General features: G+C 46.3%; 1 protein-coding gene across 4 annotated transcripts in view; it reads left to right on the forward strand.

Annotated features, from left to right (window-relative positions):
* Positions 1 to 26,216, forward strand: part of LOC147631285 (ARM repeat superfamily protein) — a 202,063-nt gene that overhangs the window by 153,615 nt on the left and 22,232 nt on the right. For 3 of the 4 annotated variants that reach the window (XR_015267554.1, XM_086809654.1, XM_086809656.1), the window contains exons 14-16: positions 20,188 to 20,267; positions 20,463 to 20,598; positions 20,728 to 20,877. Coding sequence is in view for 3 of the 4 variants with exons in the window: in XM_086809654.1 (XP_086665780.1) it covers positions 20,188 to 20,267; positions 20,463 to 20,598; positions 20,728 to 20,877 (366 nt within the window). In the remaining variant the exon portion in view is untranslated. The remainder of the gene's footprint in view (positions 1 to 20,187; positions 20,268 to 20,462; positions 20,599 to 20,727; positions 20,878 to 26,216) is intronic. The other variant, XM_086809655.1, reaches the window with a different exon arrangement.

The following is a 26,216-nucleotide window of genomic DNA, read 5'->3' on the forward strand; positions in this document are numbered from 1 at the left end:
CCTCTGATAATCCTCCTGGGCATCTCACCCGCCCTATGACCGACTCATATAATGCCATGATCCTCAAAATCATGTCTAATTGTCATTAGCAAGAAGAAGGGCTGTATGTTTTGCAACTGTTTGAACAGTTTGAGAGAGAAGAAGTAACAGCATGTCGGCTGTGTTTTTGTGAGAGAGAAAGAAAGAAAGAAAGAAAGAAAGATTTTATTAACGTCTTCCAAAAGACCGAACTCGGCCTATGAGACAAATCGGAGTACCTGTATGGGGTATCCTCTGTCATCCCAACAAAATGAAAAAGAGAGAGAGAGAGAGAGAGAGAGAGAGAGAGAGAGAGAGAGAGAAAGAAAGATTTTATTAACGTCTTCCAAAAGACCGAACTCGGCCTATGAGACAAATCAGTGTACCTGTGTGGGGTATCCTCTGTCATCCCAACAAAATGAAAAAGTACTGAACTAAAAAGCGCAATAAGTACAATGAGTGGGGGAGGGGATGGAGCTCTACTACTAGGAGAATGCAAAGCTATATGCATGGAGTATACAATCATGATATGCAACCTAGCTAGCTCCATCCTGTACCATACTGGGGGTATAAAATGGTATACATCAATGAAGGGGGTGTCCACAGCTCCCTGAAGAACATGCCTGGGTGTGCTCTGAAGCGAGCTAGTTGCTCCACACCCTCTGTGTGAAACTGAGGTCTGATCTCTGTCATCTCTCTCTGGTATAGGCATGATGTCCGAAAGCCAGGTGTCCTCTGTCTCCTGCGGGCTCTAAGTGTCTCTGCTCTCTGGAGAGTAATTCCCTGCTGTGTAGGGGCTGGGAGTGGGGTGGATCTCTGAAAAAATGTAGTAATCTGTGTCTGTCGTCGCCCCTCTGGAGCTGTCTGAGCCTGTAATGATGTCTCTCAGTGACGCTGTATGCCTAGAATGAATCTCCCCAGTATGCGCTGGTCTGCTGCCTCAAAGAGCTGGCGTAGGGAATGTGGCTCTCTGAATAAAATGGGATATCTCTTTCTGATGGCTGCATATGCTCTGCATCTACGTACATAATGCTCCTCACTCTCCACCTCCTCTCTGCACAATTTGCATACCCTCTCCTCTCGGGGGATTCGTGCTGCTCTGCCAGTCTCGATCTCCAATCGATGTGATGAGACTCTAAGCTGACCAATAGCTACTCGTGAGCCGTGTGGTAAAAAGCCCTCCATGTATCTAGGCCTCTCTATAAATCCATCATCAGTGATACTCATGAAGTGATCTCTGTAGTACAGCATCTTCGGTGGAAGAGGCTGTGTAGGCGATATCCATGTCTCTCGTGTATAGAGCTACCATAGGTCCTGTCTCAATACTCTATTCCTCTCACTATGAGAGAGACGGATATGTGGTGCATCCCTGTCATACTGGAATGGTGGTAGATGATCCATGTCTAGGCCATGCTGTGAGAACCAATGTGTGACCTGTGCATACCATGATCCTATGCTCCTGCCTCAGCCAGTTGTCTAGATGCCTCAAAAGCTCTGTATGAGATGACAATCTGTCCTGTGGCATCTCTCTGAATCTGTCTAGCAGGCATTTAGTCTGGAATATGGCCTCTACCATCATAGGAGGCGCAACAAACTCTACTCGGATAATGTCATGAGGTACTGACGGTTTGCTGCGTATCATGTGTGCCATCATGAGGGCCTGTGGTCTTTCTATCTGTGTGCACCAATGGGTAGCAAGGCTTGGCGCCCATACTGCTGCTCCATACATCAGTGCTGGTGTGACTAATGTGTCAAATAGCCACCCCTTCGTCCGGGGCTCTTGAAAATGCGCCTGGTGGCACTGTCTCTCTAGCATAGCCAATGCTGCATATCCCCGTGTCAATCTAGCTCTGGCTGCTGAACCCATGGTGAAGCGCGTGGCTGCTGCTGCAGAGAAGGTAACCCCTAGGTACACGTATGATGTCACCACCTCCACCTGGCATCCTGTGAGAGTGAATGTCAGCTGACTCCTGCCCTGTCTCGATGTATGAAAGACCATAACCTTGGTTTTCCCAAGGTTCACAGTAAGACCCCTCTGTGTGCAGAAATCATGGAGTGCATGTAAATGCTGATGTAGACCTCCTGGAGACTCAGACACTAATACAATATCATCAACATAAAGCATAATATGTACTGAGGTACCTGCTAGATCAAATCCATCTGGGGCTCCCCATGTAATGAAGTCAGCCACTTCATCAATGTATAACCCAAAGCGTGGGGGAAAGTGGGCATCCTTGCTTCCCACCAATGGTGCTAGCAATAGTCTTGGACATACCTCCTGGGCATCTGACTGGCCCAAAAACCTGCTCATATAATGCATAGATGTCCCATGTCATATCTGCTGGTATGCCAAGAGACTTTCGGCGCTGAAAGAGCCTCTCTTGTGGTACTGTGTCAAATGCCTTGCGGAAATCCACAAAGCAGCAATAGAGCTTTCTCTTCCTCACTCTGGCCTGATCAATCATACATCTCAAGTGAATACATGGTCAGTGGTAGAGAAAGCTCTCCAGAAGCCTGCCTGCCCTGATGAGCGTAAACCTGCTCGCTCAGCATATAAGCTAAGCTCTTGCTCCAACATTGCACCATAGAGTTTGGCCAACACGTGGCCGACCATAACCGTCCTGTAGTTGCTCGGATCGAGCATATCCCCTGTTTTGTGGATCGGCACAATGGTGTGCATCGTCCACTCCGCAGGCAAACCCTCTGCTAGTGCCGTGTTAAACAGGTGTGCAAGAAAAGGAGCCAAAGAATCTACTGCATATATGAGATGCTCACACTGTAGGCCCATATGGTCGGCGGCCCGTCCATGCTGTAGGCGGCGGATAGCTTCCTTTACCATCAAGTGGGTAAAGAAGCTAGCTGTGGTAGGTCGAGGCTCGTGTGGCTGAGGTATAGGTGGTTGCTGTGGGGCGTGGTATAGGCCCTCTGCATATGTGTGCCATGTCTGTGGGTCTGCAATGGGTGTCGGTGTCCGGGGTTCTCTGAAGTGCCGCCATGAGATAGGGCTATCTCTACTCATGAAGAAATGGAAGATCTCTAGCTCTTGTATCTCTGCGAAGGCCCGCCTTTTGCGGCGAGTAAGTCTCCTCATCTCTCTCCTCGACTCCTGCTCTGTGATGGCTCCCAAGGCTCTCTGTATGCGGAGCCGTGAGTATAGGGCTCTGCACTCGTCATCATACCATCTGTTCTGGGGCATAGTCCCAGATCTCGCAGGCTCTCCTGAGTGGACACAATGTGGGAAGCTCTGTAATGCAGCCGTGTGTAGGAGTGATGCCAGCTAGGCTGTAATGGTATCCATAGGTGCCAAGGGGTCCATGAGTAGGAGCCCATCCTCTACTCTGCTAGTGTATATGTCTGCCATGTCATGTGTGAAGTAGATGGTAGTGTGTGGCATCGGTATGTGGGGGGTTGGTGATACTGGTGATCCCGCTAGTGAAAATGCCAAGTATGTATGACCTGCCCCAATAGGACGAGGTGGGATGGAGAATGAGGTGACAAGCTGTGATGCCTCCAAAGACCCCATAATGTAGTCTACCACCGTGCCTCCAGTCCGTGTATCACCCCCATGTGGGAAGCATGTCAGCCCTCCTGATCCTGGCCACTGTAGCATCCCGTTATAAATAACGAGACGATGCCTGGCTCCCAACTCTAGTAAGTGGTCCCCATAATGTGCTCTGCTTGGTCCAGTGTCCTCTGATGCCCCGACTAGCCCCTATCTCCTCTGGATCCACAGGGTGGAGGATCTCCATGTCATCATAGTCATACACCTCACACTGTCTGCTGTGTGTGTGGGCATTAAAGTCACCCGTAAGAAATACCTCCCCTAGTGTAGAATAATGCATAATCTCCTCTGACAGACAAGTGTATGGCGAGGCTCCTGTCTCCTCCTCCTGTGGCATGTCCTCTGTAATGACATAGGAGGATCCTGATGGAGGAAAGTAACATAGGGCTATGTATATAACCCTGTCCTGTGAGAGCTGTAAGCTGATCCACATGTATCTGGCCTCTGGATCGTGTGCTACCACTCTCAGTCTCCCCTGTAGCTCCCGTCTGAATAGAACTGCTACTCCCCCCACCCTCTCGAGGTACCTTGGCGTGTGGTCCTCCTGTATGCTGACTCCCACTGGAATCCCTCTACTCGAGGTAGGCCTCTCTCTGGGCTCTAATGTGTCTCTGTCAAAAGTATGATGTCTCTCCTCCCCATAACATGCTCCAGTCGTCCAGGCTGCACCCATAGTGAACCATTAGAGTTCCATACTGCCATGTGTATCTCTGTCAGTGGCCTGGTCTGTGTCCCATAGGCCCCAAACCGCTAATCCCTGGGCCGGCCATCAATGATGACCCGATTATCTCGATAGAAGGCCTTCTTGTGTTCTCTCCTCGCGTGTAAGACTCGTGGCATGCAAGCTCTCCTATGCTCTAGCTGCATCCTCGTGAGGTCATCATCCAAGAAAATAGAAGCTCCCTCTAAGCCTCGTAGTATGACCCTCTTCCTCATGAAGGTGACCCTCTCCGTCTCTCCTGCAAACTATAGGATGAGGGCTCGCTTGCGTGTTGAGTCTTTCCTGGCTCTCCATGCTTTGGTGAAGGGGAGAGGGTCCTCTTCCCTGTAGCCTAGCTTCATGCATAGAAGCTGTCCATCTTTCTCGGGAGTGGAGTTGGGTGTCTCGGCTATACGTGTGACTCGAATGTTGAGGCGGCGGGCATGCCTCATCTTCTCCTCCTCAATGGTGGTGTGAATGATTTGGTGTTCTTCCCTCTGAGTCTCCTCCTTGCTGACTTCTTTACGGATGTTCTTCTTCTCCACCTCAACTCATCCTGACTGCTTGGCTTTGAGTTTTCCCTTCATGTCCTTCGTGATCTCCTTGGAGATCTCTTCTTTGATGGCCGTGAGAGTGTTGTCATTGATCTCCCCTTCTTCCTTCTCGGTGTTCTTGACGGCTACCAGTGCCACTTTCAATGCACTCACCTCCTCCTTGAGTGCTGTGTTCTCTTGTTCAAGGTCCGTGACCCGTGCTTCGAGGGCCATGATGTGCTGGTGTAGTTTGTTCTCCACCTCATTGAGGTTGGAATCGGATGTCTTCTTGTTCTCCTTGATTAGTGCCTTCATTGCCATCTCGAGGGCCTCGAGTTTCTCTTGGAGACTCGGGGCCATTCCTCGAGATTACTCTGCAGCCCTTCCCACAAACAGGGAGGAGAGAGAGAGAGAGAGAGAGAGTTATGTTGCTGCCTTGGGGGTGTGAGGATGGTTGGGTGGGGACAGGCAGACGGGCCAGCATAGCGCCAGCAGGGCAGCGAGGCGGAGGGGCTAGTGGGCCGCAGTAGCGAATAGAGAGACGGAAAGAGAGAGATGGCGGGGTGTGCTGGGCACAACAGGCGATGAGACCGAAGAGAGAGAGGGGGGGGAGGGGTCTACGAGGAGAGAGAGAGAGATGGCGGGAGGCTGAAAATGCAAGGGCGGGGGAGGGATGGCGGGGCTCTGAAAATGCAGAGGGAGGGAGGGAGAGAGAGAGAGAGAGAGAGAGAGAGAGAGAGAGAGAGAGAGATGGCGGGACTGAAAACGCAGAGGGAAAAAGAGAGCGTGGGCTGAAGCACAGGAAGTGGACAGCTTAGGCAACAACGTAGGCAGCAACAACACGATGCGAGAGAGCAGCGCGATGGGAGCAGTGCGGGCACAACAGGCGATGAGACGGAAGAGAGAGAGAGTGGCGGGAGGAGGCTACGAGGAGAGAGAAAGAGATGGCGGGGGGCTACGAAAGAGAGAGAGAGAGAGAGAGAGAGAGAGAGAGAGCGAAGGCTGTTCATGTCTGTGTATCGCCTGAAGGCTGCGCAGCCTACATATGTGAAGACGCCAGCCCGCAAGATAACCACACCAGTCGCTAGCGGCAGTACACGCAGGCGCGCAGGATGGTGCACGTAAGCATGCTGGTACACAGGCTGGCGCACATGGGCAGGTGGGTCTTGCACACGGGCTGTATGCGCAGCCAGGCGGCGCAGTCAGTCATCTATACGCGCAGGCCGGCGTAGGTGCAGCGTGAATAAACGTGTGCAGGCGACAGCTTATGTTGGCGGGTTCACGCAGGCGTATGGTTGGCAGGCGATGGGCGCTGAGGTGCAACAGACGCGTGTAGGTTTTTTTTATAGCTAAAACAAAACCCACCTCTTGTTTATTTTGCTTTCGTTTTTTGCTGAACCTTAGTAAAAGGGTTTAAAAAACCTCAGTGTTCCTTTATAAGTGTTTTTTTAAAAGAAAATAGAATATACATATATATATATATATATATATATATATTACCAAAAAAAAACACAAAAGCAAAAGCTAAGTTAGCTTTTGTGGAAGCCTATATATTCCCCTTAAGCGGGCTTCTGGCCACACATCTCTCAAGCTCTCAAGCTCTCTAGCAGTCTCCTTGTGCAAGATAAATATTTTTTCTCCTCTTGCCCTCTTCAAGATGTCGACCCAAGAATCCGAGTTGGAGCCCATTAACGAACGTGAAGACCTGCCGGCTATACAGAAGCCACTGATGTGATCTTTTCGACGATTTTGTTTCAAAATCAGATTTCCAAGAGTTTAAAGGTGCTCTCGAAGCTTCTTCCTCAAAACATCAAGCACAAATCGCCGCGCAGATGTAGGCTTTACAGAACTCCGTCTCTTTGTTGACCACTACCCTATCTACTCTTTTGGGTATGGATACTTTGGCATCTGCTTTAGGTCCTAATATTACTCCGGAATAGTTTGGGGACGAGCAAAAGCAGCGTACCAAGGAGATCGTGGACACTTGGCTACATAAGTGGCAAGTCCATTTTCAGTTTCATCCATATGACGATGGAAAAAAATCCAATTAGTAGCAGGTTTCCTCTCAAGCAAAGCTTTGCTTTGGTGGAAAGAACTCAACCCTAAGCCAACGACTTGGGAACAGTTCGAAGACGTCTTCAAGAAAGAATTACTCAAGAAAGAGGATGACTATGATGTTGTTGCCCAGTTTACTACTTTGACCATGACCTCGTAGAACCTCACTTATGAGGTCTATCTCCAGAAATTTAGGGACTTGTAGATGAAAGCTACGAAGATGGATTTCACAACTCTTTTGGGTTTCTTCGTAGCTGGTTTACCCGACTCATACCGTTTACAGGTTAAAAACAACAAATGCAAAACTTTGGACGAGGCCATTCATTCCGCTCGTATCTATGATGATACAATGGTCTCTTCCAAGTCTAACCCCATTACCGAGCAGGGGAACAAGCACAAAAGGAAGTTCTCAGCACCGATGACTACCACGACAGAAGGAAAGTCTTCGGACCAACCTTCAAAGAATTCAACTTCGACCCCAGCGAAGAAGAAACGTCTCCTCAAGGCTTTGAAGCTCAAGGAGGGATGTTGCTTCATCTGCGAAGAAAAAGGATATATACGTAACGAGTGTCCGAAGCAAAAGGATGCAAAGACCAACGCAGGACCCAAGCCAAAGACAACTAACCAGTTGTGTTTGACAGGTACCTCAGTTACTGTACTTTCTCGCCCTCGTACATGTTCTGATTGTGTGTTCAACTCTAAAGTTTTTGGCTTGCATGATCTTCTCCGAGTTTATGGAGAAGTGAATGGCCGAAAAATCCACATCCTTCTAGACCTTGGCAGCTCACACACTTTTGTTAATTACAAACTTGTGCAGAAATTGGGTCTTGACACAACACCCAGCGATCATACCTATGTGGTACGCCTACCTGTGGGTCGGCAAGTATGGGATCGAAAGGTGGAGACGCTACCGATCCGGATTTAGGACTACAAAGATACTCTGGAATGCTATATTATGCACCTAGAATATGTAGACTTGTTATTAGGGATTGAGTGGTTTAAGACTCTTCAAGTCCAGATAGATTGGTCTAGTCATATTTTTTCTTTTGAACATAGGAACACCCAGTATAGTATTTTGGATGATTGTATACATCCCTCTCAACGATCTCTTGTAAATACAGTCGATTTTGGTAATATAATGGATTCTTCTTTGTATACTGCTTTCCATTGTGTATTGATTCCACTTTCTTCATTTCTTATATCTTCTATGGATGTCAATGAATTAAGTGTATTTGAAAGCAAAGAAATACAGAAGATACTTGATTCGTTTCAAGATGTATTTCCTAAGGAACTGCCATCGGGCTTACCACCTGAAAGGGCAGTAGATCATTGTATTGACCCAAACCTTGGTGCTCACCCTGTTAGTATTCCACCTTACAGGATGAGCCAAGCTGAGGAAGATGAGTTGGCCAAACAACTCGAAGATTATTTGAGGATGGGACAGATCCGTCCAAGTAAATCACCTTGGGATGCACCTGTGTTGCTTAGGAGAAAGAAGGACAACACCTGGAGAATGTGCATAGATTACAAGAGATTGAACACTATAAAAGGGTGGCCAAGGTTAGTCATTAGTGATATAGAGTCTCGCGTGTCTTTGTGAGACCTCTATGGTTAGGAGCCTGGATCTAGTGCAGACGTGCACATGCTTTATGCAGCCAAGGCCGGCAACAGTCTCGAGGCCTACAAGGGTAGCTTCGTGGCGGTATGGGACGTCACGAGGTAGAGATTGGTCGGTACGTCCATCTAGTTAGCTCAGGTCGTGGCTCCGTGGGGACAGCCAAGACTTGTGGGCTTGTTCATAGCTGTCAAGGTTGGGAGGTGAGTTAGGCCTGCACCCCCTTCATGTTTGTTTGGTTGGTTTGCAGGTTTCGAGTGTTGTACCAGGAGCGTTCTACGAGGAGATGGATTTGACACTAATGGTATCCCGAAATCCTAGAGTCTTTGGAGTAGTCTATCTTGAGGCACTGTATCAAATGCTTTGCGGAACTCCACAAAGCAACAATAGACCCGTCGGTGTCATGCTTTGGCCTCCTCTATGATGGCTCGGAGGGTGAAGATGTGGTGAGAATGACTTGCGGAAGGAAGGAGAGAGAGAGAGAGAGAGAGAAAGAAAGCAAGCTGTATTAACGTCTACTAGAGACCGAACTCGACCTATGAGACAAATCAATGTACAACTGTCAATGTCTTCTGGATGTCCAAAAAAAAAGGGACAAAATGAACATGAAATAAACTATGAAAGTACTGAGCTAGTGGGGGGGTGTGATGGATGGAGCACTACTGCTAGAGGCTCATTATGCAACCTATATGCGTAGGGTATACAAGAATGCAATGCAGATTTGTCTAGCTCCAACCAGTACCATAATGGGGGTGTAATATGTGATACATAGGCGATGGCGAGGCAAAAATACCTCGGAGCATGATCTTCGGGTGTAAGTGTAAGTGAGCTAGCCGCTCCTGGATATGGTGCTGATGTCGAGCCCGTATCTCTGTGATCTCCCTCTGATGTAGTTTGGGAGTCTGGTAGCCTGGTGCTCTTGGTCTCCGTCTGGCTTGGAGGTCCGCAGCGCGCTGAAGTGTAACCCCCTCCTGTGTCAGGGTAGGCACTAGGATAGATCACTAGAAGAAATCAGTGAGCTAGAGCTGTCGCCCACCTCTCCCTGTGGTATGAGTCCTTATTATCAAGTCTCTCTATGGCGCTATGTCTCTAGCAAGAACTGGCCAAATCTGCGCTGGTCTGCGGACTCCATGATCTGGCGGAGTGAGGGATGTCCATTGAAGATGGTGGTGTATCTCTCTCTAATGACACTATATGCTCTGCGTCTACATACATAATGTCTACTAGAGACCCAATGGGCGTATGAGACAAAACCTGTGAATACAATGTGTCCATGTCATAAACATCATGGAAAATGAAAAATGAAATGAAATAGCTAACCACTAATATACAACTCTGAATTTGTCTAGATGAGATGTAGACTAACTAGCATGCTATAGGGCGTACAATCATGAAATGCATCCTATCTCCTATCTCCATCCTGTGTCCACCGGGGGTCGAGGACATCCATCATTGGAGAGGGAGCTAGGAAAGATCCCAGCTCCGCCACGGCAAAGTGAGCTTGTCTGGATGCTGCCTCCATAGCGCTCTGCTGCCATGCTAGAATCACATCAGTCTGGGTCAGATGTGGGTGTGGTGGTCTATGGCCTGGTGGAGGTGGTCTCCTTGCCGTTGTGAGCTTAGTGGCCCTCGAAATAGTGCGTCCCTTTGGGACTCTCTGATGCTGTCGAGGGAGTGAAAAGAGGGGGGAGGGGGGTATGAGTATCTCATCTTGATGTCTAAAGAAACTGGTAACCTGAGGCTGAGCAGGGTCGTTGAATCTGTGCCTGTAGTAGACTCTCTCTATGTCTCCGAATCTCCATGAGGAAGTAGCCTAAACATCTCTAATCCGGATATTCCATAACTCAACTGAGGGGACCAAAACCCTATCTGAGAAGGCAATGGTATCTCCCCCTTATCTCATAGTAGACAAAGAGAGAGAGGTAGGAAGGGGGGAAGTTCAGATTTTTATCTTGCTTCAGAGTGGTCCGGGAGTTGCAAGCTTTGGTATTCTGCAATAAGTGCATGCTATGTTGGTATCAGAGCTTTGGCTTTGTTGAGAGAAGGTGCTGAATTTTTTCTCGACAAGTTTTGTGTGGTTGGTTTATAGGCTGTGGGAGCACACCGCAAGTCCCGGAGTGGCTCCCAGGTGGTTGGTTTACTAGCCTTCCGGGGAATAACCGTAAGAGCCTCCCACACCTGAGATAGTGGATGGTATATTGCGTTTGGACACAAATACCGACGCTTCCACTGTGAGTAACCAAAGACATTCGGAGGTAGAGAGGAAGCAACAAGAGTCTCCTGTATCTCTACAACAAACCTCTACTCCGATCATACCCCCTTCCATGGATACCTACATGGCTATGATGCAATCCATCACTACTTCCCAATTTGCAACCCAAGCCCCAAGAGGATTTGGAGGAGAAACGACACAATGTGCTATGGGGATGGAGCGGTTGTTGCAAGCTTCCCTCACAGCTAAAGCTGAGCTGTTGCGAGCTACCCTTGCAACTGAAGGGCAAGAGGCCGAAGGATGACGGCGGATCCTAGAGGCCGAAAGGTTGTGAGCCTCCCTCATAGTAGATGAACGGCATTGCCGAGAGTGGGACAACCATCTTAGCACCATGGAGGATCAACGACAAAAAGAGTTTGAAGCCTTACATCTCATGGTACAACCAACATCCCAACCATCGAGATCATCGGCACCTCTAGAGAAGATTCAAACTCAGTAAGTAAGATGGTAGGTTAGATGCAAATGTATTTCATTTTTTGTTGTTGTTTAAAGAACCAAATAAGAAAGGGTCATGATAGCTGCGATGCACCGCACGGGAGATGCTAGAAGATGATGGCATGATTGGTTGAGTCAACATACGGATCCTTTGATTTGTCTGGTTTCTTATGAGTGGGCTAGGTTTGTGGAGGATCTCAAGACTTGTTTCTTGCCCTCACAATACCTCGTGCGTCTTGGGGATGAGGTTTGGAGCCTACAGCAGGTTTCACAACTTGTCTTTATCTATGCAAACGGGGTCATCCATTTAGGGCTTCAATTGCAAAGTTGGGGATGAGGATAGATTGGGTGCCTTTTTGTATGGGTTAGACTAGGAGATAGAGTGGGGTGTCCGTGCTTTTGGTCCCAAGACCTTGGCAAATGCTATGCAACGGATTCATGACATGGAGATGAGATATAACCATGGAAACCCCAAGCAAGCCCAAAGTACAAAGCCCAAGACCAATCCAGAGGGGGGTAGCAAAACCCACAGGGATGATAGGAAGAACTAAGGACAAAGGTCCTAGACGTGAGGCCAGTCATCCTCGGTGTGAGGTGAAAAAAAGAAAGAAAACCCTGCCTCTATAGCTCTTCCACCTCCCAAACTTGGAAACACACACACGAACGGGGGCACCACCAGCCAACCACCGGCTGGAACACTCTCTCACACTTCACCACCCAACCCACGCTAGACAGACATCACCAAACCGGGGTACCATACACAAAGCAAACACCCAGCAATTTATTTCCAATCAACACATTTCATACAAGCTTCTCCCGACACAGAAGCCTTACTCACACAACCATAAACAAAACACTCACTCAGGCCTGTCACCGCCGAGGATACACCACATCCCCAATCATCACGAACCTCTTGCCTGCATGCTGTACCAATCTCATCAGAATGAACCCGGCCACTCACTCTCTTCAGAAGGCGCCCCACCAGCTAACCCTCAAGTCTCTGCAGCCCATCACTTCTGCATGTGTCACCAGCAGCAGCTACCCAATCATCTCTCTCTCTCTCTGTGCTGATCCTCTGCCAGCCTCACAACAAACCCAAGCAGCTTATCTACCCTGCTACCGGCCCACCACCAAGCAGCAACACCGTCCTTCTCTTCCAATCGGCACCCTCTCACGCTGTGACTAACCGAACCAAGGCCACACCACCTCAGTCCGTCCACGCTCTAGCCTTCACTGCTCTTTACTTCACGGCGATCCTCCACTAGTCGCTATCACCAGTCCATCGGCTGTCCTCACCCGCAGACAATCATCATCCACTCATCTTCTCCGCCAACCTGTCGGCCTTGTCCACCAATAGCTGCACCCAAGCCTGCTTGCGTTCAATTCTGAGGCGGCCACACACCTCTCCTCGCCTCCCTTTGCCTTCTCACGTCAGCCCGACGTGCAACTGCAGGACCTCGAGCAGCTTTTCTGCCTGCGCACTCGCTACAGTCACCAACCCAAAGATGGCCTGTCCCACTGGCTCCCACACGCGGCCAGCCTGTCCGCTTGTTATGCCAACACCTCAAACGCACTCACCTTGCGCTATCAGCCCGACTACCAAGCTGCTTCAGTGGCCCACCCTTTGGTGCAGCGGCTGCCTAGCCTCTCGATCACCTGTAACGCCACAAACCTCCTCATCTTCCTCTCTCACCACGCCTCTGCAAGGCAGCCCACTCTTTCCTTGCACCTTGACGCCAGCAACTCCCACACACGGCTGCTCTCTCAGCTCTCTGCTTACGCGTGCCCTCCACGCTCACCAGCCAGTCAGCCCTTCGACCAGCACCAGGCAGCCACACCACGTGTCTTCGTTGCTCTCGGCTTCCACGCGCTTCCCTCCTGCGCCTGGCTGCACACGCCCCAATGCCTGCTCTCCACTAGGCGGCCCTCTCGACCTCTGCCAGCCCTTCGACCTACGCGTCCACACTCCCTTCACACGGGAGGCCCCCCCAGTTCAACGCGGCGGCCACCTCTCCCTCTTGTATCTGTGGCTCCACGCCCAGCGCCGCTTATCAACAGACTGTCTCCTCTGCACATACGCGCAGCTGCGCCCGAGAGAGCCCCTTCACAAGAGACGACTGCTCCTTTTTAGCCCACCGAGTCTCCATGCTCTTCACTTTCGCCAACCTTCGAGAATTCTCGCTGGCGGCCACATAAAGCTCCCATGTGGCCTTACACAAATTGGCCACATTTTATATCATTATTCATTTTTTTATTTCCTCTAATGCCTAAGAGATGGCCACTATACACTTCCCATTTCACACCAATGCTAATTGCCACCTTGGCCCCTTCACCTCTAAATTGCCCATGCTTCCATAGCACTTCAAACACAGCATACGAATGCCCACTCCATACAGCTTCCAATGCCACTTTATTTTGGACGCATGCACACTCAGATGGCCGAACAGCTGAAATCACCTCCATCGAACTACATTCCGGACAGGCCTGCAACAAACCCAAAGCAACTGCCATGCACATGTATGTACACAAGCCCAGAATACCACTCAGAAAAACGCCTGACACTCGGCACTGTTGGAGGTAATTTGAGCTCACTGTGCACATGACATACTCCCCTTCCTCTAAGAGCTCACTCCTGAGCTCACTAAAAAGCTAGGGTAATCTCTCTGAAGAGTAGTCAATGTCTCCCATGTAGCGTCCTCCTCAACACGATCCTTCCACTTGATCTTGTATTCCGTGATAAGCGTATTACGCAATCTTCTTTCACGAAATTCAAGAATCTTTTTAGGTTCGTGCGGAACAAATGTCATGTCCTCGACATCTATGATTTCTTTAGGAGTAACTAACTGATCTGCTCCACCCAGTACTTCCTTAAGTCTACTGACATGAAATACAGGATGAACTTTCACATGAGAAGGCAAATCCAATTCATATGCAACTGAACCAATCCGTCGTGTAACACGAAATGGTCCACAGTATCTAGGGGATAATTTCTGAGATCTACCTGTCCGTAAAGTCTCGGAATCTTTCGGAACTCGCAAATACACCATCGTTCCTTCAGAGAACTCTCTAGGTGAACGATGTCTATTAGAATAAAACCTGTCTCGGTCTTGAGTACTTCTAATAGATTCCTTTGCAACTTGTAACATTTCCTGCATATCTTGCAAAGAATTACGTGCTGCATCATGCTGAAGTCCTGAGAATCCTACTGTAATTGGTGATCTAGGTTGAAAACCATACATAAGCATGAAAGGACTAAATTCTATACTCGTATGCTTAGTACTGTTATATGCAAATTCTAACATAGGAAGATAATCCTCCCATGAACTCTGTCTTTTGGATACATATGCTCGAAGCATATCCTCCAAAATCTGATCAACTCTTTCAGTCTGTTCATCAGATTGAGGATGATCTGAGGAACTCAAATTCAAAGTTGTTTCCAACTTCTCAAAAACAAGTTTCCAAAAATCACTCGTAAACTTAGAGTCCCTATCACTGACTATGTCCTGCGGTAACCCGTACAGTCTAAACAATTGCTCGATATACTGCCGTGCTAATTGTGTAGCTGTAATAGTCTTCCAGGTCGGTAAAAATCTAGCCATTTTTGTCAAGCGATCTACCACAACCCAAATAGAATCATGGCCTTGATGTGTTCTTGGCAATCCGCTAATAAAATCCATGGAAATACTTTCCCGTTTATTACCTGGGATTTGCAAAGGATGCAACAACCCAGCCTGTCTAAAGCATTCAGCTTTATTTGCCTGACAAATCTGACACTTGAGAACATAATCTTCCACATACCCTTTCATCTTCGGCCAATAAAAAGTGTGTTTCACTAATGATAGTGTCCTATGTACCCCAGGGTGTCCAGCAGAAGGGGCGTCGTGACACTCCTTAAGAATCTTGGACCTAATGTCAGGGATCTGTGGTACACAAATTTTGTCATTACGGAACAGTAAACCATTCCGAATAATCCACAGGCCTCCTGCAGCCTGAATGGTAGACTGCTGAGTCACGGAGTCTTGGTCAATCAATGAGCTCCCGTTCTGGATCTTTTGCCAAAATGGACCAAAATAACTATCAGTCCTGCAAAGCCCTCTCAATGACTGAAATAAGTCGGTAGAAATCTCGGTGAACGACAAAGTATTCACCTCTCTAATCCGACTAAGCACATCTGCAATACTATTCGTGGACCCTTTCCGATAACGGATCTCAAAATCAAAATCTTGCATTAACTCTGCCCAACGAGCTTTCTTTCCTCTCAAATCATCCGCATCACACACATACTTGATTGACTGATGATCAGTCAATACGACAAACTTGGAGCCACATAAATAATGTCTCCAAACCTTGAGAGCATGAATCATAGCATAAAGCTCCTTCTCAAGGGTTGGCCAATGAGATTGAGTGTCATCTAGCTTTTTACTTTCAAAAGCAACCGGTCTACCATCTTGAAATAAAGCAGCCCCGATAGCATAGTCATTGCAATCAGTTTCAAGAACATAAGGCCGACTAGGATCAGGCAATGCTAAGATAGATGCTTCCTTGACTTTATCTTTCAAAAGTCTGAAGGCCATATCCAAATCGTTATTCCAAGTGATAGGCTGATTTGACTTACGTCCACGACCTTTCAATAAGTCGGTCATCAGTAGTGTGAGCTGAGAGTACTCCCGTACAGATTTCCGAAGAAAAACAACAAAACCGAGAAAAGAACGAAGTTGTTTCACGGTTCGTGGTGGCCAGTCCAGAACCTTCTGAACTCGGTCATAGTCAATGCTCAATCCATCTCTAGTGATCTTGTGTCCCAAGTAAATGATGTTGGTCATAAAGAACTCACATTTACTCAACTTAGCATATAGTCGATTCTGTCTTAAAATAGCTAAGACAATCGTGAGGTGTCTGACATGATCCTCAAGAGTACGACTATAAATCAAAATATCATCCAGGAACACCACCACAAATTTCCCCAAATGTTCACGAAAAAGATCGTTCATCATTTGCTGGAAAGTGGCTGGAGCATTGGTTAACCCAAAAGGTAATACGAGAAACTCGTAATGGCCATACCTAGTCCGAAAGGCGATTCTTTCGACATGCCTTTCATGAATACGTAACTGGTGATAGCCAGTACGTAAATCTATCTTCGTGAAATATTTCGCTCCTGCCAATCGGTCAATCAGGTCTTCTAATCTAGGGAGAGGATAACGGTTCTTAATGGTCAGCTTGTTCAATCTCTTGTAATCTATACACATTCTCCAGGTCCTTCTTTCTCCTAAGCAACACAGGTGCACCCCAAGGTGATTTACTTGGACGGATCTGACCCATTCTCAAATAATCTTCGAGTTGTTTAGCCAACTCATCTTTCTCAGCTTGGCTCATCCTATAAGGTGGAATACTCACAGGATGAGCACCAGGGATCAAGTCAATACGATGATCTACTGCCCGTTCATGTGGTAAACCCGATGGCAATTCCTTAGGAAATACATCTTGAAACGAATCAAGTATCTTCTGTAATTCTTTGCTTTCAAACACACTTAATTCATTTACATCCAAAGAAGGGATGAGAAAAGAAGAAAGTGGAATCAATACACAATGGAAAGCAGTATGCAATGAAGAATCCATTAATGAATACAATCACCTAAAATACTATACTTGGTGTCCCTATGCTGAAAAGAAAAAATATGACTAGACCAATCTATCTGGACGTCAAGAGTCTTAAGCCACTCAATCCCTAATAACAAGTCTACATTTTCCAGATGCATAACATAGCATTCCAAAGTATCTTTGTAGTCCTGAATCTGAATTGGAAGCATCTCCACCTTGCGATCCCAAACTTGCCTTCCCGCAGGTAGGCGTACCTCATAGGTGTGGTCGCTGAGTGTCGTATCAAGACTCAATTTCTGCACAAGTTTGTAGTTAACAAAGTCATGCGAACTGCCAGGGTCTAAAAGAATGTGAATCTTATGGCCATTCACTTCTCCATAAACTCGGAGAAGATCATGCAAGCCAAATACCTTAGAATTGAACAGACAATCAGAACAAGTACTAGGGCGAGAAAGTACAGTAATTGACGTACCTGTCAAAGACAACTGGTTAGCTGCCTTTGGCTTGGGTCCTGCGTTTAACTTGGTACCCTTTTGCTTTGGGCACTCGTTACGCATGTGTCCTTTTTCTTCGTAGATAAAACAACGTCCTTCCTTCTTGAGCTTCAAAGCCCTAAGGAGTCGTTTCTTCTTCGCTGGTGTCGAACTTGAATTCTTCGAAGGTTGGTCCGAAGACTTGCCTTCAGTCGTGTTAGCCATAGGTGTGGACTCTGGAGAACTTTCTTTTATGCTTGTTCCCCTGCTCGGTAACGGGTTTCGACTTGGAAGAGACCATTGTATCATCATAGATACGAGCTGAATGAATGGCCTCGTCCAATGTTTTACATTTGTTATTTTTAACCTATAAGCGGTACGAGTCTGGTAAACCAGCTACGAAAAACCCCAAAAGAGTAGTGGAATCCATCTTTGTAGCTTTCATCTGCAAGTCACGAAACTTTTGGAGGTAGACCTCATAAGTGAGGTGCTGTGAGGTCATGGTCAAAGCTGAAAACCGGGCAACAACATCATAATCATCCTCTTTCTTGAGAAATTCTTTCTTGAAAACGTCTTCAAATTGTGCCCAAGTCGTTGGCTTAGGGTTGAGTTCCTTCCACCAAAGCAAAGCTTTGCCAGACAGGAAACCTGCTGCTAACTGGATCTTCTTTCCATCATCATATGGATGAAACTGAAAGTGAACTTGCCACTTATGTAGCCACGTGTCCACGATCTCCTTGGTTCGCTGCTTTTGCTCGCCCCCGAACGGTTCCGGAGTAATATTGGGGCCTAAAGCTGAAGCCAAGGTATCCATACCCGAGAAAGTAGAGAGGGTAGTGGTCAATAGAGCGATGGAGTTCTGCAAAGCTTGCATCTGGGCTGCGATTTGTGCCTGACGTTCCGTCGAAGAAGCTTCGAGAGCTACTTTGAACTCTTGGAAATCGGATTTTGACACAAAATCGTCAAAAAGATCGGCATCGGTACTTTCTGTAGCCGGCAAGCCTTCGCGTTCCACAAGGGGCTCCAACTCTGATTCTTGGGTTGACATCGTGAAGAGGGTACGTGGAGAGAAAATTCGATCTTTACACAATGAAAGTGCGAGCGAACTGGAGAGCTTGAGAGCTTGAAAACTTGAGAGATGTGTGGCAAGAAGCCCACTTGAGGGGGTTTATAATGGTTTCCTAAAGAAAACTAAAAGCCCCCAAAAGCTATGCTTGGCTTTTGCCTTTGCTTTTGTGTTTTTTTTCCTGAATATATATATATATATATATATATATATATATATATATATATATATATATATATTCTATTTTCTTAAAAAAAATAAAACACCTTGGAAACCTTGGAGGGTTCTTTTAAAACTTAAAAAAAAAATTAAACTCCCAAAAAAAAAACGAAAGCACTAAAAAAAACGTGGCTTTCCTTGTTTTTTTTTTCTCCTGGAATAGCCGCCTGCTGACGTCGCTGGAGGTGCTGCGGTCGCCTGCGTCATCACCTCATAGGCCTGGCCAGGGGGCCACGTGGGCCTGGGCGCCGGCCGTACTAGGCCTGGGCTGGCTACGCAAGCCTGGCCTGGCCTGGCATAGGCGCCGCCTGGCCGCCTGGCTTGGCAGGCTTGGCCGCCTGGCTGCCTACAGGCCTAGGCCACCTGGCAACGCACCTGCCCGCCTGCCACGCCAACAAAACTCGGCGAGCAAACCCACTCGCCTACGAGTATGCGATCCAGCACTTCTCTTGCTCTCTCTCTCTTGCGCCAAAAAGCAACGAAAAGCAAACATGTTTTTTTTTTTTTTCCTGTTTCTCTCCCTGCAGTTTATGCGTATGACTACACACACAAACTTCCCTACTTCTTTGCCAAGCAAAAGACCCTTCTAAGACTACCATCTCCCATCAACATGGGTCTCTTTGATGAAGAAAAACACATAACTATTCTGAAATCTGCAGTATGCACAGAAAAAACAGCAAGTTTTTTAACACATACCTTTCTTCGACCTCTTCTTCTCTACCTACCGACTTGCTCGTTCACGAGGTATGCTCTGATACCACTGTCAAATCCCCACGGATCCCCTCGTGATCGATCTTGGTTCGAAACTCGAATCCTGCAAACAAACGAACAAACAAACAAGCAAGGGGGTGCAGGCCTGACTCACCTCCCAACCATGACAGCCGTGGGCGAGCCCATAGTCTTGGCTGTCCCCACCGAGCCACGAGCTGAGCTAACTAGGATGACGTACCGACCAATCTCCTCCTCAAGACGTCCCCTCCATACCGCCACGAAGCTGCCCTCGCGGGCCTCGAGACTGCTGCCGGCCTCAGCTGCACAAAGCAGGTGCACGTGTGCACTAGATCCAGGCTCCAAGACCATAGAGCTCTCACAAACTCGCGAGACTCTCTATAATACAATAACTAACCTTGGCCACCCTTTTATAGGCTCTTGGCCGGTCATCAGGTGTCCACACTTGGGCGCCCGCCCGTCCATACTTGGGTGCCCGCCCATTAGTATTTCCCTAACTCAGCTCGTCAATCAGCCTGCCTAGTTCCAAGCTTCCTCAAGCCTCGAAACTAGTCTTGCATGCGTATAGCACACGGTAGATACTCACTGTGCACATGACATACTCCCCTTCCTCTAAGAGCTCACTTCTGAGCTCACTAAAAAGCCAGGGTAATCTCTCTGAAGAGTAGTCAATGTCTCCCATGTAGCGTCCTCCTCAACACGATCCTTCCACACAAAGGCTTGTTACAGCTAACCCTAATTTTAACAAGATCTAGGGGGAATTTAGGATTGCTCAAGATTGCAATCATATTTAAAGTTTTGTTCTAACCGCTTAGTAAAGCTGGTGTACTTAATGGTACCATGTTATTACCTCGTAGTCATGTAAACTCGTAGAATGTGGATCACAAAAGGTGCTTTGTCTGTGTATATCAGGTACATAAATCTGCAGCTGAAGTTGTGGGGTCCTTTTCAAAGCTGCTTTGTCCCAATGCAACAGCAGTTCTACCTGTACTGTAAGTTGTACCTCGCATTTTGAAAAATATAACAATGTGACTACTGATTTCTCTGTTGAAAGAAGAAGTCCCTTTTGAAGTTGTCGAATGTGTCCTGATACAGTAGTCGTATAGCTTGAACCTTTCTCTACATGGATTTTATCCTACCTTCGTCAAAACAAAGCTCTGCAGTAACACTTATCACTGTTTTCTCAGTTCTTTTCTTGCATCAGGCCTTCAGATACCTGCTGCTGCGAGCAGTAGTGCAATTGCATTGCGAAAGCTTTGTGAAGAAGTTTCTTATATCTCGAACGAAGCTAGCAACTTGGAGGGCCTACTTTGGATTGGAGAGGTGAGTGGGCGCCTTAGAAATGAGGAAGGATAGTGATTGCTTCACAAAAGTATGATGATTTAACAAGATTTCAGAGCTGCATATGCGTTTAAGTTATGGAAAATATTGTAATGTTTAAATTTATTACAGGGTCTACACAGAATGGGCCTAATTCTGCGTGAAGAAGAGGATATAGTGTGTGCAATTGGCAGTATACTAGCAGCCATAAGCAGTGAACACGTACTCAATATTTCACTCAAAAGGGTACTCAAGCCAAGCTATGAGGCTATTGAGGCTTTGGTGAGTATATTTCCATTTGGCAGCCAGTGCCTTTCAACATACTGTCTGCTTGAAATGATTGCTTTTGCAAATGACACTGAAAGCAAGGCTAAGAGACTACTACTTTCAGGGAGAGGAAAGAAGCAGTGAACAAACAAAAGAAAAAAAGTTATATGAAGCAGCATATTGTACAAAAATCTGGAACTGTCATCCATGCATCTCAAGCTGGGATCCCACTCCCCAAGCTTGACTGATGCACATTGCATAAGCTGATTTGAGTGTAGGTTCTTCCGAGGCCTATCCCCTAGAAGGCTGCCACAAACATTGATTTTTAACGATGATGCTTTGCATAACTGATTGTGGAGCCACAATGTGCAGGTCAGGATCCAGTGAGGCAGATATAGGACTGGCAAACGCCTTAGTGATGGCTAGGCATGGTATGGGACGTGACCAGTAGTCATCTGTGGGCAAGGTTGTCTATGATCTGGAGGCCTCAAGGCTGATGGAACCCCCTAAAGATTGCAAGGTGTGATATATGGGATGTGACCAGTAGTCATCTGTGGGCAAGGTTGTCTATGATCTGGAGGCCTCAAGGCTGATGGAACCCCCTAAAGATTGCAAGGTGTGATATATGGGATGTGACCAGTAGTCATCCATGGGCAAGGTGGTCTCTGATCTGGAGGCCTTATGCTCAGTTTTATTCACCTGCCTTCTCTCTCCTGTACTTGGGGTGGTCCGAAGCAGTTGGGTGTAAGGTTGGGTTGGTGAATAAACTGCTTCCCATGTGTTTTCTGTGTGTATGTGTGCCTATGTTTCGTGCTCAAGATGCAGGTTGGTGCAGTTTTCTACATGAGGGTGTTACAAAAGAAACATAGAAGGCCTTGATTTTCAAGATAGTAACAAAACCCAACCTCAAAAGGTGTCAGGTCACAAATTTCTAGGTTGGTTGCACAAGGTGACTGCCAACTCGGTGTAACTTTAAATCTGGTACAGACTCTAAACCCTCAGTAAAACCTTCCAATCTATCAGCCTTATCATACACGTGCAAAAGTGCAGCAAGACTTCTCATCATAGAAACATGTATGATTACTCCCTTCTAAGTCATAATTGAAAAGTCTCATCCGAAAGAAACACTTTTAACACAGGGCAAGTTTTACAGCCTGTTGCAGTTAGCCCTCGATGGACCCTTCAGCTCAGCAGCACCAATTCCCCAAGGGAGACGGTTTGTTTACCCTATGGACTGCTTTGAAGGCTATTCGTGTACAAATAGAAGAGGTGGTGTCACAGCCAGGCACGTGAATACAGAAACTATTTGCGAAGACACAACATACATCCAGCATATTGTCCAGACAGTCCCAAAACAGCAAGTAAACTGCCCTGTGGAGTCCTGTATGCAAGTGGACCAGCTGTCTAAGGCCTGTAAGCAATTTGGCCAGTAGATAGAGAGAGAAAACAACAGTCGACCAGCCCTGTAGCAACTGTTTATGAAGTTGACCAGCCCTATGACACCTGTATCTGCTGTCCAGCAGCCTTGTGCCACCTGTAGAAGAAGTCGACCAGCCCTATGACACCTGTATATACTGTCCATCAGCTTTGTGCCACCTGTAGAAGCAGTCGACCAGCCAAAATCAGCCCTATCAAGCACCAAGACTCCACATGTGTGGAGCCTGCATGCCCTGCAAGTAATCCTATTGCCTGATTTGACCTCGGGTTCCTCAATTAGCAACTCGTTGGTCTATTCCTAATTGTCCGGGTGCCCATCACTAATAAATGGCCTCTGTACATTATTATAGTTGAACTCACTTATAATCTTATAAGTTTGTCCGCCCAGATTTTAATGAGTTTGAACCTGTAGCCATAAACTTTAGTAAACAAAGCAATAATATTTAAATAAAGCTGAGTGTGCACACTTACCACCTGAAAAACACATAAAATCACTGCCTTAGTTCTAGACAGGTGTGCACATACATGTCCACAAGGTGTCTAGGTATCCCCGGTGCTGTTCGTGGACATTCACAGGGAAAAATACTAGGCAATCAAAACAAGTCACACATGCACATGCAATTTCATAGACATATGCTTGTGCACAATAATTTGGATTAAATCCCCCAACTTGCCATCTTATACACCAAAGTAGTCCTAACCAGGGCGCCGCCCATGCAGGATCCAAATACTCACTAGAGCAACTGCCCTTCCATGAGTTCACGTAACACTTACTAGGATTACCTCCCTTCCATGAGTTCACAAAATCACTCACTACAGCTACCACCCTTCCATGAGTGAGTTCATCATGCTTATGGATACTCCGAAGACACATCCTGGAGATCGTTCCACATGTCATAGCTCTGGAGGATTTGTGACATGCCCCCCAAGCTTCTAGTCAGTTGCCCGCAGCTGAAAAGCATCCAGACAGGTAGTAAGGAGATACAGGTACTCCTCATCGACCCATTTCGCATCAAGTGCTGGATCATATATGGGCTGATTTGCACCAAGGTAAACCAGCCCTAAACTATTCTGTACATGATGGGTATTTGATGATGCAGAATCGCCTTTGAGTGCATCAAAATTTAAGGCAAAAGGTGTTGGATGAATGTCACACACCACCTTATGCAGGACATAAAGGAATTCTTGCCACAACACACGCTTTGGAGAAGTACTTCTTTTGGCCGCAGATGTGTTAAAACATCGATAACTATCTACGCCTATGTCTGGTTTGCCAGAAAGTTAAATTTGACACGCATAGAACTCCAAAGTTGCTTCAACCGTTGCCGATTTCGAATCAGCCTTGGGAGAGTATTGCTATGGATTTTATCACGGATCTTCCCAAAATGCAACAAGGAAATAATGCTATTTGGACTACTGTGGATAGGTTTAGTAAACAGGCACATTGCATTCCAATAAAGAAGACGATAAAACCAGAGCATATGGCAAAGATACTTTTGGCCCAAATCTTTAAGCATCATGGCATGCCAAAGACGAATGCAAAGATGATTGTGGGAGATCGAGATCCTTGCACCACTAGCCTCTTTTGGCGCACTCTATTTGATAATATGGGTATGAAATTGAATTTCTCTTTTGCTTATCGTCCACAGACAAATGGGCAAATTGAAATTGCAAATTCAACAGTGCTTGACTTTTTGAAATCTTATTTCTTTGACCACAAATCAAACTAGGAGAAGTATTTACCACTTTTTAGGTTCACCTTTAACAATACGGTGCATACTTCTATGCACAAGGCGCCCTTTGAAATTGTTTTGCCTCCTATTCTCCGCACCAAGGACGAAATATTTGCAGCACAGCAGATCAATATGTCAGGGATTTGGACACTGCCTTTTCCCAGGTCCGGATAGCCATACAGAGATCCTAGAAAAAGCATAAAAAAGCAGTAGAAAAGCACCAGAAACAGTTGGAATTCAAGAGGGGTGATTGGGTTTTATTAAAACTCCAAAAAGCTCGCCTCCATAAGAAGACTGAGAAAGAGGGCATGTATCCAAAGCTATCTTGCACGTATTATGGACCATTCCAGATCTCGGAAAAGATCATCATCTTTCACAACGAAAAAGCTACAAGTGGCAAGCTTGTTCATAGATATCTTGTCAAATTCAGAAACTCTGAAAATTATCATCAGTGCAATACACATTACATACATATGAGAGATCTTGATGATAGGCCACGGTAATGGCATGTACTTAGGCCTTCGAGAAAGCACATTAGCCACTATGTTCTTGTTTCCGGGCGTATGTAAAATCTGAAAATGAAACATAGAGAGAAATTTTTCCCACCTTATATACTTTTTTGACAACTTAGTTTGTGTAAGAACCAAAGACTTCTTAACACTAAATTCATCCCCCAACAAGTAATGTTTCCACATTGTGAGAGCATGGATCACTACTAAAAGCTCTTTCTCATAAACTTGCAAGTGGAGTTCCGCATGTTGCAACCGGTGGCTTTCATATGCTCCAGCATGTCCTTCACTGCACCAATACAATCTCCATACGCATCACATTCAACCGAGAACGGTTTATGCAAATCTGGCATAATCAAAACTGGTTCAGACATGATGGCTTGCTTTAAACCGTGAGAAGCCTTCTTATGTACGTCTCCCCAATAAAATACAGCCTTTTTCTTGGTTAAATTGTGCAATGGCGAAGCAATTTCATTAAAGTGCTTAATAAAACGACGGTAATAAGAGCACAATCCTAGAAAACTTCGAACTTCATGTACAGTTCGCAACTTTGGCCAATCCTTAATTGTTTGCAATTTGGTTGGATCCATGTGTACGCCTTTCTTGGATACAATGTGACCAAGATGGTGGATTGCTAATGAGAAGAATTCACTCTTTTTACTGTAAATGTAGAGGTTATGACTACGAAGCTTTTCGAACACAATAGCCAATTGTTCCTCATCTTTGGAAAACACAATGATATCATAAAAAAAGGTACATGTAAATTGTGTGTTTTTTCTGAAAATATTGTCCATCATACGATTAAATGTGGCGGGTGTGTTGGCAAGTCCAAACGGTACTACCAAAAACTCATAAAGTCCAAACTGCATACGAAAGGCAATTTTATGTACATCTTGCGGTGCCACACGTATTTGATGGTAGCTGCTCTTGAGATCAATTCGGCTAAAGGAGGCTCCACCTTCGAGCTTGTCCGAAATGTCATCAATGCATGGAATGGGAAACCTGTTCTTTATCGTTACTTTGTTAAGAGCACGATAATCCATGCACATTTGGTATGTACTATCTTTCTTTCGCATCAGTAGCATAGGTGAACAGTAAGGAGAAGAGTTGGGTTGTATCAACCCTTTCTCAAGCAAGTCATTTACTTGCGCCATAATCTCTTTTTGCTGACTATAGCAATTACCCTGTATGGAGGCCGATTGGGCGGTGTTCTTCCAGGTATCACATTAATACAATGATCTTCAAGGCACTCAAGTGGTAACTCACCAGGCAACGTATCTCAAAAACAATCTCCATAGCCATGTAAGAAGTCTACACACTCTCAAGTTAGTTGTTCAACATTCACTCTTTCATTCTCAAAACTCTCTCTTACAAAAACCAAGTAAAAACAAGCTGATTTCTTTATTACTTTATTGACTTGTACATGGCTTGTTGAGAAATGTGGTGCCAAAGAGCACAAGAAAAATATGGAGTGAGTGTGAGAAGCCACACATCACCTAGTGAGAATTATCCCACATGCAAGAGAAAGGCCAAGTTGTACTCTCCTCATATAAAAGGAGGACATTTCAAGCATTGGAATACAAGCCCAACATCTTAAGTCTTTTTATGAGTACAAGTTTCCATCTTGTAACCTAACTGAACTTGAGTCTAAACTTAATTAGCACACACTCATTAC

This window comes from Cibotium barometz, chromosome 15, assembly GCF_041138505.1.
Source record: "Cibotium barometz isolate CiBa-2024 chromosome 15, ASM4113850v1, whole genome shotgun sequence".
Lineage (NCBI taxonomy): Eukaryota > Viridiplantae > Streptophyta > Polypodiopsida > Cyatheales > Cibotiaceae > Cibotium > Cibotium barometz.